The sequence below is a fragment of the Limulus polyphemus genome, unplaced genomic scaffold, assembly GCF_000517525.1.
Source record: "Limulus polyphemus unplaced genomic scaffold, Limulus_polyphemus-2.1.2 Scaffold1678, whole genome shotgun sequence".
Classification (NCBI taxonomy): Eukaryota; Metazoa; Arthropoda; class Merostomata; order Xiphosura; family Limulidae; genus Limulus; species Limulus polyphemus.
The window spans coordinates 52,928-66,687 of NW_013667288.1; the positions used below are offsets into that span (position 1 = coordinate 52,928).

Genomic DNA, 13,760 nt, shown 5'->3' on the forward strand with positions numbered 1-13,760 from the left:
AAAATAATATATTAAAACAAGTCAAACGTATGTACAAATATTCGCTACACAGTTAATTAGCACAGTTGTATCTTGAGCTTTAAACAATTCTCTTTTCATCAATGTCCACACAGGCTGGTTGTTATTTTAGAACACATTGACAAGACGAATTATTCTTCTCTACTCCGTTATTACAATACAATCGGTGATAATTTCATTTACGTCACATCAATATATATATACTAGCCATGTATAAAATTCGGGCATTTACAAAATCCAGTCCATGCACCATTCCAGTATAGTTCAGTAGTCTCTCCAACCCAGTATTTACAGACTCCCCATATAGATACAGGGTATAAATATAGTAGCTATATATATAACATGTGCCACTATCAATAATAACACTGTGGCAATGATATCAGAAGTAATAGCCATCTAATATGCATGAATCCAATCCAAAGGTTGTCATTGTTTCCCGAGAGAGCATCATACACCAACAACATATTCCTTTAAAACTAAACAGTTTCAAATAGGACAGCATTGCTGTTATACAGATTTATGTTCATGATGGACATAAAAAAATAAAGGAACAAGATTATTAAAAATTGTTAATTTAAAATGGGGAATACACATCTTCAAAAAATTACAGAAAGAAGATAGGGAGTTTAAAGTGAAAATGCAATCGCAAAAAGTAAACAAACAAGGTTAAGGTTTGAAACATAGTGTTGACATTATTTACTCAAGCTACAAATCCCTATTTTGACTCCATCGTCTAAAAGCTGTAATATTTAGGAGAGTCAACATAAAGATTTGTAGCTTGAGGAAATAATGTCAACAATATGTTTCAAACCTTATGTGCCCCCTAGTGGTACAGCGGTATGTCTGCGGACTTACAACGCTAGAATCCGGGTTTCGATACCCGTGGTGGGCAGAGCACAGATAGCTCATTGTGTAGCTTTGTGCTTAATTACAAACAAACAAACCTTATGCTTGTTTGTTTACGTTTTTTGCGATTTCATTTTCACTTTAAGCTACCTGTTTTGTTTCTGTAATTGTTTTAAAGATCTGTATTCCTGCTATTTAAATTGAGAATTTTTAATAATTTTGTATGTATTAATCTTTGCAACATAATGCTTTGGTGAGGGTACCCGCAATTCTAAAGTTCCCCCCACCCCCTCTCGCTGATAATAGGCACGACCAAATACTAGCTTTTACAGAGAAGCTCGCAGATAGCGAATGGGGTCGTATACTTATCGTACGAACGCAAGTTATCGTTGGTGGGAACGCCTGACGAGTATTTAAATTATCTTACGGGCTCGCGATCCTGGCAGGCGTGTTCCGCAGTGCAGGACCGCTGTCGTTCCCGGGTTAGTAGAGAACTGTAAGAATCTGTGAATGTGGATTCAGTGCTGGATCTATTTCTAAACTGATTACTACCTAGTGCTGAAAGAATTTATACAGTCTTTGAACAGTAGGTGAAAATACTCAAAAACTGAACAGCTGTGCACAATAGGTTCATTTCCCTCTTCGGTGAAAGCTAATTAATTCCATTATTTCGCACAGGTGCAATTTTTATAGGGCTAGACCCACATTTTTTAGCTGCAAGCTACACACTTTGCTTCCGTACTCTACCGCCCGGTATTTGTATTTCTTTTCTCGATGTGTGTGATTCTGTTACTTTAGTTCGTAGTTGAAGTCCACGTACACTGTAATTTACAAGAAATAAGAAGAGAGGGAGGAAACCCCCTTTATTGCGAATTCTTCAGTATGATCGGCTGTCGTACAATGCATCACCAAAGTAGTCGTCCCTTGATTTGTTGCGTGCTTTGGTGGATTGCACTGGCTTCATTTTGCGTACAGTTATCTGTATCAGCACGCGATGAAGGAAACAGGAGGAACATTTGGTATAAGCGTAAGTACCACATAAAATACTGAAGTAGTGAAACAAACAAAATCATAGATATTGTACAGTTTTAAAAAAACATATATTACTGATTCTGATAAAAAAAAAGGATTTTGCAGATAAGTTGATGGCTGTGAAATAATGTAAACATCTGGTTTAAAGTTCTAGCAAATTAATGTCGATAAGTTAGTAAGGCATGTCAGTTTTAGTCACCATAGTTACAACTACGTAAATCATCAATTAAAGTTTTTTTATTGGTTGTTCGGTAACAGTTGTTGTTATTAATTAAGATACGAGTATATTCAATACAAAAGTGCTTGAAATGTCACGTGTATTGCTTGAAAGATTAACCATATTTAGTATACAGCTATTAGGACTAACCCCAAGTAATGTAATACGAATTAGTCTCTGTTATTAAACCGCATTGGACGAGGATTATCGAGGGGTTTAAGGGTTGGATATTCTTATTGATGCGGATTACAATATTTCACTTATCGTGAGTAGGATGTACTCAAGTGAAAACGCCCTTTTTTACGATAACCCAATTATGCAACTTGAAATAAACTCTTGGCTTTGTTTTATCCAACACGAAGAATACTTGAAAGGATCCCCATTTACAACTTGATCTTTTTAAAAAAATAGTCTTGTTGTCGATTGTGTTTGCTGTAACACTGTAATACAAATAGAAAAAAGAAAAGAATACCGTATTTCACATGCAGATTACTTGTGAAAAACACATGCAGTCCTGAAGTGATAATATGGCGTACTTTAATTGTTTCTTTAAAGTATTTACATGAAAATTAAAAAAACAGGAACTAAAAAACAACTGAAGGGAAACCCAATAAAATAATAAAACACTTTACGTAAAGTATGTAATTTTTATGTTAATTTTAGTTGTTCGAAATTTGTTACTAATTGAGTTTTTTAACTCGACATTTTAAAGCGTTTATACCTCATATGTTATATTTTATAATCCTTTACTTTTACTAAACAATAAAATTCTTCTGGTATGGGTTATCTTCACGATATACATTTCGGGAATTACAATGCTGGAAATAATTATTGAAAGGGTGAATGTAATGGGTGTAAAATGCAAATATTGTGGGGTTTCTCCCCTTCTGTTTATAAAAACTAACTGCACCAAAGTATAGTCACGTGCTGATATTTTCACCGTATTAGCTCTCATCTAACCAGTCCAGTAGTACCACGCCAGCATAATACGTATAAAAATAAAATCAGGCATACTATTCCCAGCAGTAATGTGGTAATGAACTTGTAGCTCCTATTACATAAATGCTGTATGACAAACCTTTAGAAATCAAAGTTTTGGTTATGAAGGCAACTCCATGCGACAGGTTTAGGCGAAACTTCATGTTTCAGAAGTAACCATATAGAAACTTTGAAAACTGATGTTAAGTAATTCAAGACGTGATCTTTACGTGATACATGACAGTCCAATAGTGATATTGCTAGTAGTTAAGCTGGAGTACAGGCCTGGATGCTACTTCCAGAACAGTAAGATACGAATAAACACGAAGTGGTCTCAATAGATGTATAGCTTCTGAAAACTAGTGAAAACCAAACCAGAATGCTGAATTTAGCATCAAAATTCAAACACTGAGATAACAAAATTGGAAGAATATTTTTTTGTAGGTTAATCAAATACTTTTTTTTTTGCAACAATCATGATAGTTTGTTCGATGGCAGAGAAGAGACGGTATCGCGGTCAACATCTATAGTGAAGCATGTGAAGAGACAAATAAAAATGTAGGGTTCATATCAGCCATTAGGGTTAGAAATCTACAAATTTGACCCCCCCTTACTGCTGAGGGATACAAGCAGGTTTCTACCCATCATGTTGTTTCTGAGGGAACAACACCTGTTGGGCAGAAATTCACCTTCCAGTAAGACAGTGATTCTAAGTGTGTAGCAAATGTGGTGAAGCGATACCTGGAATAAAAAGAGTTCGATAGAACACACTCAACCATGGCTTGGCCTGCAAAAAATTATCATATTAATATTATGGCTGATTGGCTTACAGAGATGGTGAAACAACTTGATTGAATTATGAAGGACATTTGGAACAACATTTGACAACCATCATTGATAAACTTATGGTAGCATAGGAATAAGATGTACCTCTGTTTAAAGCATGGTTATGGCGCTTGACTCGCAATCTGAGGGTCGCGGGTTCGAATCCCCGTCCCACCAAACATGCTCGCCCTTTCAGCCATGGGGACGTTATAATGTGACGGTCAATCCCACTATTCGTTGGTAAAAGAGTAGCCAAAGAGTTGGCGGTGGGTGGTGATGACCACTAGTCTTTCACTGCTAAATTAGGGACGGCTAGCGCAGATATCCCTCATGTAGCTTTGCGCGAAATTCAAACCAAACCAAACAAACTGTTTGAAGCAAGTACAAAATACTAGTGCATAGTACGAGTTATTTGCTGTTTGTTTTTATTTTGTATTTCCTGCAATAATGTATTAATGATAATTTGACCATTTCAGTGGCATAGGAAGCGGGGGGGGGGATTATCCCCCACTTTTCAATATGTCCCAGTATAAATGCATCAAAATTAGGAAAATTACACTCAGGAAAAGCAGAAGAATTCGTAAAATTTATAGCAGAACCCAAGTGCTTCCAAGACCCGAAATCGAGCCCTGGACCCTGGCATTAATGGGTGCGCCTGTGGTAGACATTCCCTCTCTTCACTGGGTTAAATGAACCTTGCCCCTCCCACTTTTAATTTGCCTCCTACACCTCTGCATATAATTGCAATTATTCATTATTTGTGACTAGTTTGTGTGTATCACCTGTATGTTTCCAAATATATATGATTTTAGAGGAATGTCACCTTTAAAAATTATTGTAAAGTTAGTAGATTACAATCATAGTTTTAAAGATGAATTTTCTCTGAAATTTTAATTTTTTTTATTTCATCGCCTTCGCATTTTTATACTTATAACCTGTTTTAATTTTGAATGTTTTTTCTTCATACCCATGGCCTTAACATATATTCCAGTGTTATTGTTTTTTTTAATGATCTGCCTTGGTGCGGTAAAATGATTTTGAATTATGTTTTCATCATGGATTTAGAAGTTTAGTGTTTTGTGAATACTGTTAAGCAATTTTGAATGCTTTTTATTATGAAAGCCTTTAGGAAAGCACACGCTGAGCGGCCCAGTGGTTATCGTGCCGAACTGCCTATCACTTGAAAGCGCAGATAACCCTGGAGTAGCTATGCGTGAAAATCAACATCATTAAAGCAGACTATCAAATACTAATGATACCATTAATATAAGTAATTTTCATTGTATACAATGTTTCTTATTAGAGGGCATCATAGATTAGTCGCAACCTGTAACTAGAATATTGAAGCAATAATTTCACGCACCACCAGTATCATGTACAAGGTGACCCATAAACTAACTCCCACTCCCATAAAGATAATACGGATACTAATTATGTTGTATGCCATGCGAATTGTTTATAAAATATTCTATGTCACAAACGTCACGTGTATTGTAACGAAGGTGGACACTTTGAACATTGGTAATGTTAGTTCGATTCAGAGATCATGTAAGTACAGCTTACTCGTTTGAGAAAGGTTTGTTGCGTTACTTTGGCTTCCTGTAGTGAAGGGGTCGCTGTTGCTCACCCTTATTAACCGCACACTATACGCGAAAAATGTTTCCCAGGCCCAGGTTAACGGCACCAAAAGGCCAACAGTTATTATGTTTTTTAAATATATTTCTCAGATAGTTTGTTAATTTGAGAAGTGTAATACTTTAAAAGCTCTATGTTTGGTAAAAATGTATTGTTGGTTAGAACTTCAATATAGAGAATTGATAGCTTGTGGAGAAGGAGGCTAGCACAGAACTGAAGTTGCCTGCAGGCCCACTGTGATCCAGCTTTGTCTTTACCACGTGTTTTATAGATGATGTTCCTCGCCAAATTTACTTTGATAATACCAAATAATTAGTTGACTGTAGGCCCACTGTGGTCTTGATCCGACTTTGTGCTTACCACGTGTTTTATAAATGGTGTTCCTCCCAGCATTTATATTGATAATAAAAAATAATTATACCATACAATTTCCTTCAATTTCAAGCCGAGGTAATATAGTGTTTTGTGTGAAACATGATTGCCTTGTATAAAAATAAATATACACAAAATTCGTCTTCGAGCAATACATTCAAAGGGGAGTTTACGTAATGATATAAAATTATATCAAAGTGAAATCTTTGGCAAAATCGTATGAAACTGTCATTTTCAAACCTTTATAGGCAAAGTCTCGTACAAGATGTGTCTTGAAACTATTAAAATTCAAAACATAGAATCAATGACCCAATTTATTACGCTAAAATTCCTATGGTATTACATTTTCATACGATTTTTTTACGATATTCATTTCTGTAAATGTAACTTTATCCTTGAAAGATGTGAAACGATTTTCATTGTGTAGGTCGGTGGCGACTTGCAAGAAGGGCGTTGTAGTCTAAATACCCACTTCACACGCCAACGTTGGTCTGTACCTGTCAAACTTAGTGAAGTTGAAGAACGTTGTTGCAACCAACGTGTAGTTATAAACAGACTGTTTCGTTGTTGGTTTTCATATCGAATCGTGATTTGTGTGTGTGTTTTAAAGACAAAAATATTAAGTAATAAAATATATAAGTTACAAGCTCAAAGTTTATGAGGATTGATGTTAAGGACACCTAGCCACGCTTTTGTAATTATAAATAAATGACAGTAGTCTGTTGGCAAGGTTTTGTGACCACATAAACATTGAAGATAAAGCAATTTTACCACACTGAACAAACAACAGAAGGACAATCGAAATGTGTGATGTCATAGTTATGATAAGGCGAAACTACTGTAATCAAACTATGTCAATCTTCCCTCGCCAATTCATTATTACGTAAGTAACATATCAGATGATCTGACACGAATATGATAGAACATTCATCCTATGCCGCTTATTGTGCAGCTTTGTGGTTAACCTCAAACAACAACAAAATATTAAAAAATCGCGTTTTATTATTATCACTTGCAACGTTTCAGGGAGAAGCCATTCGTCAGGTAGTATTAATCGTGTTACATCTAAGGAAACGATTTTTCATTTACAGTATCTTGACCGCTGTTCAAAGCAACGTGAAACTTTCCTATATTCACATCTCTTGTTATATGTATTAGTCTAAGTCTGCTTGTATGTATATCTTTGATGCTCAACAAAACCTAAGTTTCAATTCTAATGCTGCTGTATGCATATACACCACACCGAGTCGTTTTCTAAAACATTGAGTAACATATACACCACACCAAGTCGTTGTCTAAAACACTGAGTAACATATACACCACACCAAGTCGTTGTCTAAAACACTGAGTAACAATACACTTTATATGAAGTAGTCGATGTTTACACGCTAACAATATGATGTACGCCAACACTATCATTAAAGTTTCCCTCTTATTTGAAACTAGCTGGTATATCCATCCGTTGGACGTGTGAAATAAAAACTCATTTGTAACAAAGGATAGGAAATTGTGATTCTGTTTTTGTTTAACATAATAAACATTAAAATTGCAGTAAAATACATAAAGGTACCAATACTGAAAAGAAAGACATACTGTTTTCAAGAATTCTAGCAATAGTGGTTACATAGTTCATTCTTATGCTCAGGGATATACAACATTGATAGTTTCTCCGAAATTAGATATGAAATTAAACGAGGGATCCAACCACACCCTCATGTCACTGTGTCAAGATGTGCTGATTTGGTAGTTTTTCCCGAAATTAGATATGAAATTAGATGGGGGTCCAGGCCCATCCCCCCTCTCGTGATCTTCCTCATGTCATTCTGTATCACCGTGTCATGTTTGGTCTTGATTGATCAAGAAATGTGGAAACGTATAAGGAACAGATGCATACGTATATTGACGTTTATTTATATAGAAGAAGTGGGGTCCAACCCTCAACCCCTTCATGACCTTCCTCATGTCATTCTGTATCACCGTGTCATGTTTGGTCTTGATTGATCAAGAAATGTGGAAACGTATAAGGAACAGATACATACGTATATTGACGTTTATTTATATAGAAGAAGTGGGGTCCAACCCCCAACCCCTTCATGACCGTCCCCATGTAATATTGTATCACCGTGTCGTGTTTGGTACTGATTGATCAAGAAATGTGGAAACGTATAAGGAACAGATGCATACGTATATTGACGTTTATTTATACAGAAGATGTGGGGTCCAACCCCCCAACCCCTTCATGACCGTCCTCGTGTAATATTGTATCACCGTGTCATGTTTGGTACTGATTGATCATGAAATGGGGAAACGTATAAGGAACAGATGGCTGAAAGGTGCGAACAAAGAGACTCAAACTTAGCTTTATATATTAGATGGTTAAAATTCAAAGTTTCTCTATATTTTAACTGTTTGTTAATTTTAAGTGTATTTGAGCGACACAAGTGTAAATCACTTCGAATTCTACGCGGCATTTTAATTCGGCCTACTGACATATTTGTGCAGAAGCGTTGGAATCGGGGGTGCTCTACCACCCCCAATTTTACATATTTGACTTGTATAGCAACTGTAAATTATGCTGTTATATTCTGCATGTCTAGCCAAGCGCTCCCCCTTTACAACTCTTTCCCACACCACTGTTATGTATTTTCATTTTGATGTAAAATGTAATTCAAAAGGTAAAGGGCGTTCTTGTTCGTACAGAACATTAAAAGGCTTACCATTATAATGGGAAAAATAAAATTAAAAAATTATGTTTCTATCACCGGAGTTATGGAGTTATATTTTTGGTTCACAGTTTAACCCTCTATATTTTTGGTAGTTAAGTTATCATCACATAGTATTTGAACGTTTGTGTAACACGCACGTGCGTATAAATAAATAAGATAGACACGATTTATCTAGGGCCAGAGTCTAGTAGTTAGCGTGCTGAGACTGTGAATCCAAGGACTTACGGTTCGTAGCCCGTTGCCGGAAAAACGCGATCCGTACATTGGGGCCGTAGGTGCTCTATAAAAGTGACTGTCAGACAAAAGTAGTCGAAAATTTGGCAGTGGGTGCTGTTGACTATCTGCCATTCCTCTAATCTGTCAGTTCAAAAATAAGTACTGCTATACGCAGTTAACTCTTTTCTTATAATCGATTTTCATGTATGTTGTCCGTTCAGCATATAATAATTTTAAAATCTATTAAGAATAAAGTGCGACAATAATACTACTTTGAAAATGACTGCGTACTGTTTCAAAACAGAGAATAAGTCAGAATTACCGTGTATTTGGGCCATTACGTAATTAACTTTAGTGAACACTTACAGGTGTTTTCTGTACGTAATACGATATTATTAATATTTGTACCGAAAACAGATGATGATTGTTTAACCCACAAACTGAAGGTTCCAGCTGACCTGGTATTTGTAATCTTAGCTTTGTTTGTTCACAGGCATGAGATTTGTGTAGCGAGTTCTGTTTTATGTTGCTCCGAGGAGAATTAGTATGATTTCATACCAATTAATTTACGATAATCATTGGAAAGTGTGTTTATCATAATGTTAGCACACTGGTTTTCTTGCTGACCTCGATCTTTACTGTGATACTCTGATTAACTTCAAATTTTTAGTGGAGATTCCACAGAATCGTTACAATACCCACATACACGGTAGCATTTTGTTGTTGCTGCTATAAGTTATAAATAGTAGGTTGAAGTGAGAAAATTATGAATATCATATTCAAATATAAACTGTTGAAATGATAATTAAAGATGTTACACGAGCATTCCTCATATTATATCGGTGGTGGATATCAATTAACTGCTGGTGTTACTTAGCAGTCAGAATACGTAACATGCCTATTGAAGTTGTTACTCAGACAGTCAGAATACTTAACATGCATATTGAAGTTGTTACTAAGGCATTCAGAACAGTTCACATGCCTACTGAAGCTGTTACTCAGGCATTCAGAACAGTTCAGATGTCTACCGAAACTGTTACTCAGGTATTCAGAACAGTTCACATGTCTGCCGAAACTGTTACTCAGGTATTCAGAACAGTTCACATGTCTACCGAAACTGTTACTCAGGCATTCAGAACAGATTGCGTGTCAACCGAAGCTGTTGCTCAGGCAGTCAGAACAGATTGCGTGTCAACCGAAGCTGTTGCTCAGGCAATCAGAACAGATTGCGTGTCAACCGAAGTTGTTGCTCAGGCAGTCAGAGCAAATGTTACAAGAAATTACTATACTGAAAATACCTATTTATTAATAATTTAATTGAGGATTTTATACACTGAAAATATGACAGAAAATATTTGATATTAACAAATGCCATAAGACGGGAGCTGAATGGCGCGCATGTTTATATATAAACATTAGTACATGCAAACTGTGACATTAATACACTCAAAATTCATGTATGTATGTGATCTCGGGGACCAATTGTCTCTCACGTATACCAATGTACAAACATTTGGGTCAAAACCGAACACTGTATAATACTAATTTCCTAGATTGCAATAAAATACAAACTTAAGATAATCAATTCAATCTGAAAGAAAGGTAACTGGGCGAGATTACGAAGTATTAATGCGCATGAAGTTTGTCAAAAGTACGTTTCACCTTTCCCTTGTGTAAAAAATGATATATGAATACCTTTGTAAACTATACAGAACACGTCAAACCATCGGGTTACGTGTATTCCAATGTACCTTGTGTTTTCGTTTTTTGTTGTTTTTTTTTCTTGCTCTTTCTCTCTCTAGAGAAATTGAACCATATGTATAATTGAGATTGTGTTTCGTTCGCATTAGATTTGGCACGGAATGACTGGAAGGATTTGGTTGGTGTTATCTCATGATCTAATAGTAGCTGATTTGGAGAGTGCAATTTACTGTTGTCGTTTCCTTATTAGTGCGTTTTGACGTTTTGTTGTACATAGTGACTGAGTGTTCTATCACGTGCCCACTAAACGACCTAAACCACAAGTTAATATTTGAAGTGAGAATAAGGCGATTGTCCTATCTTGGGCATAAATAAACTCAGAATATCTAATGTGATAAGAGATTTGCACTAAACAGTTTTGTAAGAGTTTTAAGAAGTGCGAATCGGAAGATCATTGACCTTTTAAAAATTTTCCGTTAATAACTTAGTTTTATTTATTTTTTTAAAGCGTTAGAAGCTTGATGATTATTCTCACTCGATAACTTTATCTTTAACGTTATTGTATGAATAGCATATTTTCCAGAAATTACCAAGAGCATTTCGTAATTTAAGATCAAATCCCTTTTTTATGTTGTCTGTTTATTTATTAGAACTGTGATGCTTGTACCTGCTTTAACTACATTCATCAAATGTTCAGTTTCCAGAAAATTTAAGCCATTTTGGGACGGTTTTCGGCGCGGTTTTGTTGATAGGCATCATTATAAGTATCGAGTTGTATTAGCCATATATACAAAGTAAGTAACAAAAGAAAAAGGATTACAGGTATTAAACCAAGACGGAACGATTTATTTTAGTATTAGAAATGGGTGTATGTTCACTCGCGGATGTATTATTATTATTATTTGATTATTACTTTTTATTCATAACTGCTAAAATTAAACATCATATTAAAATTCAAGTTTTTATGTTTCATGCTTACATACAAGTGCTGCTACAGTTTACTAAAACCTGAAAATGCAAGATCGTTGGGTGTTTTTGATATATCACTCTAGATCAATTTTAGCCATTTTGATATGTCTCGTAACTTTAACATTAATTATTATGTCTTCTTTCTAGCTTGTAATTGTAACGGCAGATCCAATAAGTGTTACTTTGACAAACAGCTTTATGAACGCACGGGACATGGCGGACATTGCATAGAGTGCACTGATAACACTGATGGGCCACATTGTGAGAGATGTAAAGAAAACTTTTACGAGCGAGATGATGGAAGATGTGTACCGTGCAACTGTGATTCAACAGGTACGTTTTATTCACGTATACTAACCCATAAATGTGTATCTACTCGTAAACTTGATTGTTATCGGCAATGTGCCTTGTGAGTTATCCTTTTGTAAAATATGTCTTGGTTGTTTTACCACTCACTGCTTTAAAGTGTTTGCATTAAATGAATTTGTCCAAGCAAAGACTTAGGCTTTTCTCTCTCTTTTTGAAGGTTATTATAATGTATAAATATTATAGCTTTTTTTATTTTTTTATAAATCTCTTTGTTTTTTCTAGGTTCTCGTAGTTTACAGTGCAACCGGCAGGGTCATTGTCAATGTAAACCTGGGGTAGATGGGGAAAAGTGTGAACGTTGTGCATCCAACTATTACGATTTCAGTTCACAAGGATGCAGGTATGAATTTGACAATAATATCACAAACATCACATTAAAGAACTCTCAAAGAATTGTCTTAACTTTTAAATTTCCCACTGAGAAGTATCGCAGAAAGGGGAATATTTGTATGCACGTGTTCTTCTGTTCATTTGTCCGTCTACTTCTATCTTGGATATCTCAAGATTGGAAGGATGGATTTTGATCAAACTTGTATAACAGGTACTGCATAAAAAGTTCTAGACCTGATTAACTTTTGAAGAATATGTGTCTAAGTTCAGTGTAAAAAAAATCACTGGTACATAGAAAATCTGCCCCCATCTTGTGGTCAGGTACTACATCATCAAACTGGGGGGGAATTAAAAATAGAGCATAGTTTTAGTGGGGGCATAACTGTTTCATGAACAGAATTTGCAGTTGTTCACAGCAATGTCTACATTTTTAGAAACATCAGCATTTTTTATTAATGATCTTTATAGACGTTTTTGCACATAAAAATTAAAGAGTAGAATATTTGTTTGTGATTTATAATTTTTTTTTTAAATTTTGCCTTTCAGATCTGTGTTAGTACTGTTAATTTTTTATCTGACAATTTAGGTAGGTATTTATTTACCTTTAGAATCGTTTCAACATCTTTTTTTAGGCACATATGTTAGCATAATAGACATGGAGTTGTTGGTAAGGTCATTGTGTAAATTCCTTATTAATTTTATATTTTGAGAATGATGTGGTTTATATATATATATCTCATTGTACAAAACAGGAACACAACATAAAGTGATATTGCAAAACTTGCAACTAGATAATCATTAGGTTTACATAGCTTGTCAAAATGTCTAATAAGAAGTAAGATGAGAACGAAATACAAAACTGTCAGTTGTTTTTTTTACATCAAACAATACATACTGTAATGATCTTAAACAGTAAAAATCAGTGTTCTATTTGGAAACTGACTTGTTTGTACTTGTGTTTTGATACCAATGTTTTACAAACTGTGCTATTAAGATTTCAAGCTCTCATCATGAAGCATTCAGCCTTGTTCATTACAATTTGAAACAGAGGTTTTTTATAAGGTGCTATGTTTAGTCTTAGAAAAAAGTTTCCAAGTTTCACCGATTAAAAGGAAAACTTTAATCATTTAGGATATGGATTATTAGCCCTGGTAATTTTTAAACTTTCAAAGGTCAAAAGTCATGTAGAATCTAATGATTTAGAAATATAGATGAGTATTAATTCTGCCAGGCTTTTTCCTTATCCAGGAAAGAAAGTACTTAAACCAGAGGGAAAGCAGATGCACTTACCGATGGAAAAATTCAAGTGACAATGAGATTTATGATAATTAAGTATTATTCATTTAGTAACATTAAACATATATGTATTAAGGAAAATATTGAAGCAATGTTTAAACAGAATAGAAAACTTTATTAAACACGTGTTATATATACATATATATATATATATATATATATATATATATATATAGTAGTAACGTTAGTAGACTTACGTACAAACAATAATAAACTTTACCTTTAAACTA

At 34.8% G+C, this 13,760-nt stretch overlaps 1 protein-coding gene across 2 annotated transcripts in view; it reads left to right on the forward strand.

Moving 5' to 3' along the window:
• Nucleotides 1–13,760, forward strand: part of LOC106464529 (laminin subunit gamma-1-like) — a 91,621-nt gene that overhangs the window by 51,895 nt on the left and 25,966 nt on the right. The window contains exons 1-3 of one of the 2 annotated variants that reach the window (XM_013924674.2): nt 1,323–1,891; nt 11,683–11,868; nt 12,127–12,244. In XM_013924674.2, the coding sequence (XP_013780128.1) occupies nt 1,747–1,891; nt 11,683–11,868; nt 12,127–12,244 (449 nt within the window). In that variant the 5' untranslated portion in view covers nt 1,323–1,746. Of the gene's footprint in view, nt 1–1,322; nt 1,892–11,682; nt 11,869–12,126; nt 12,245–13,760 lie in introns of those variants that run through there. The other variant, XM_013924673.2, reaches the window with a different exon arrangement.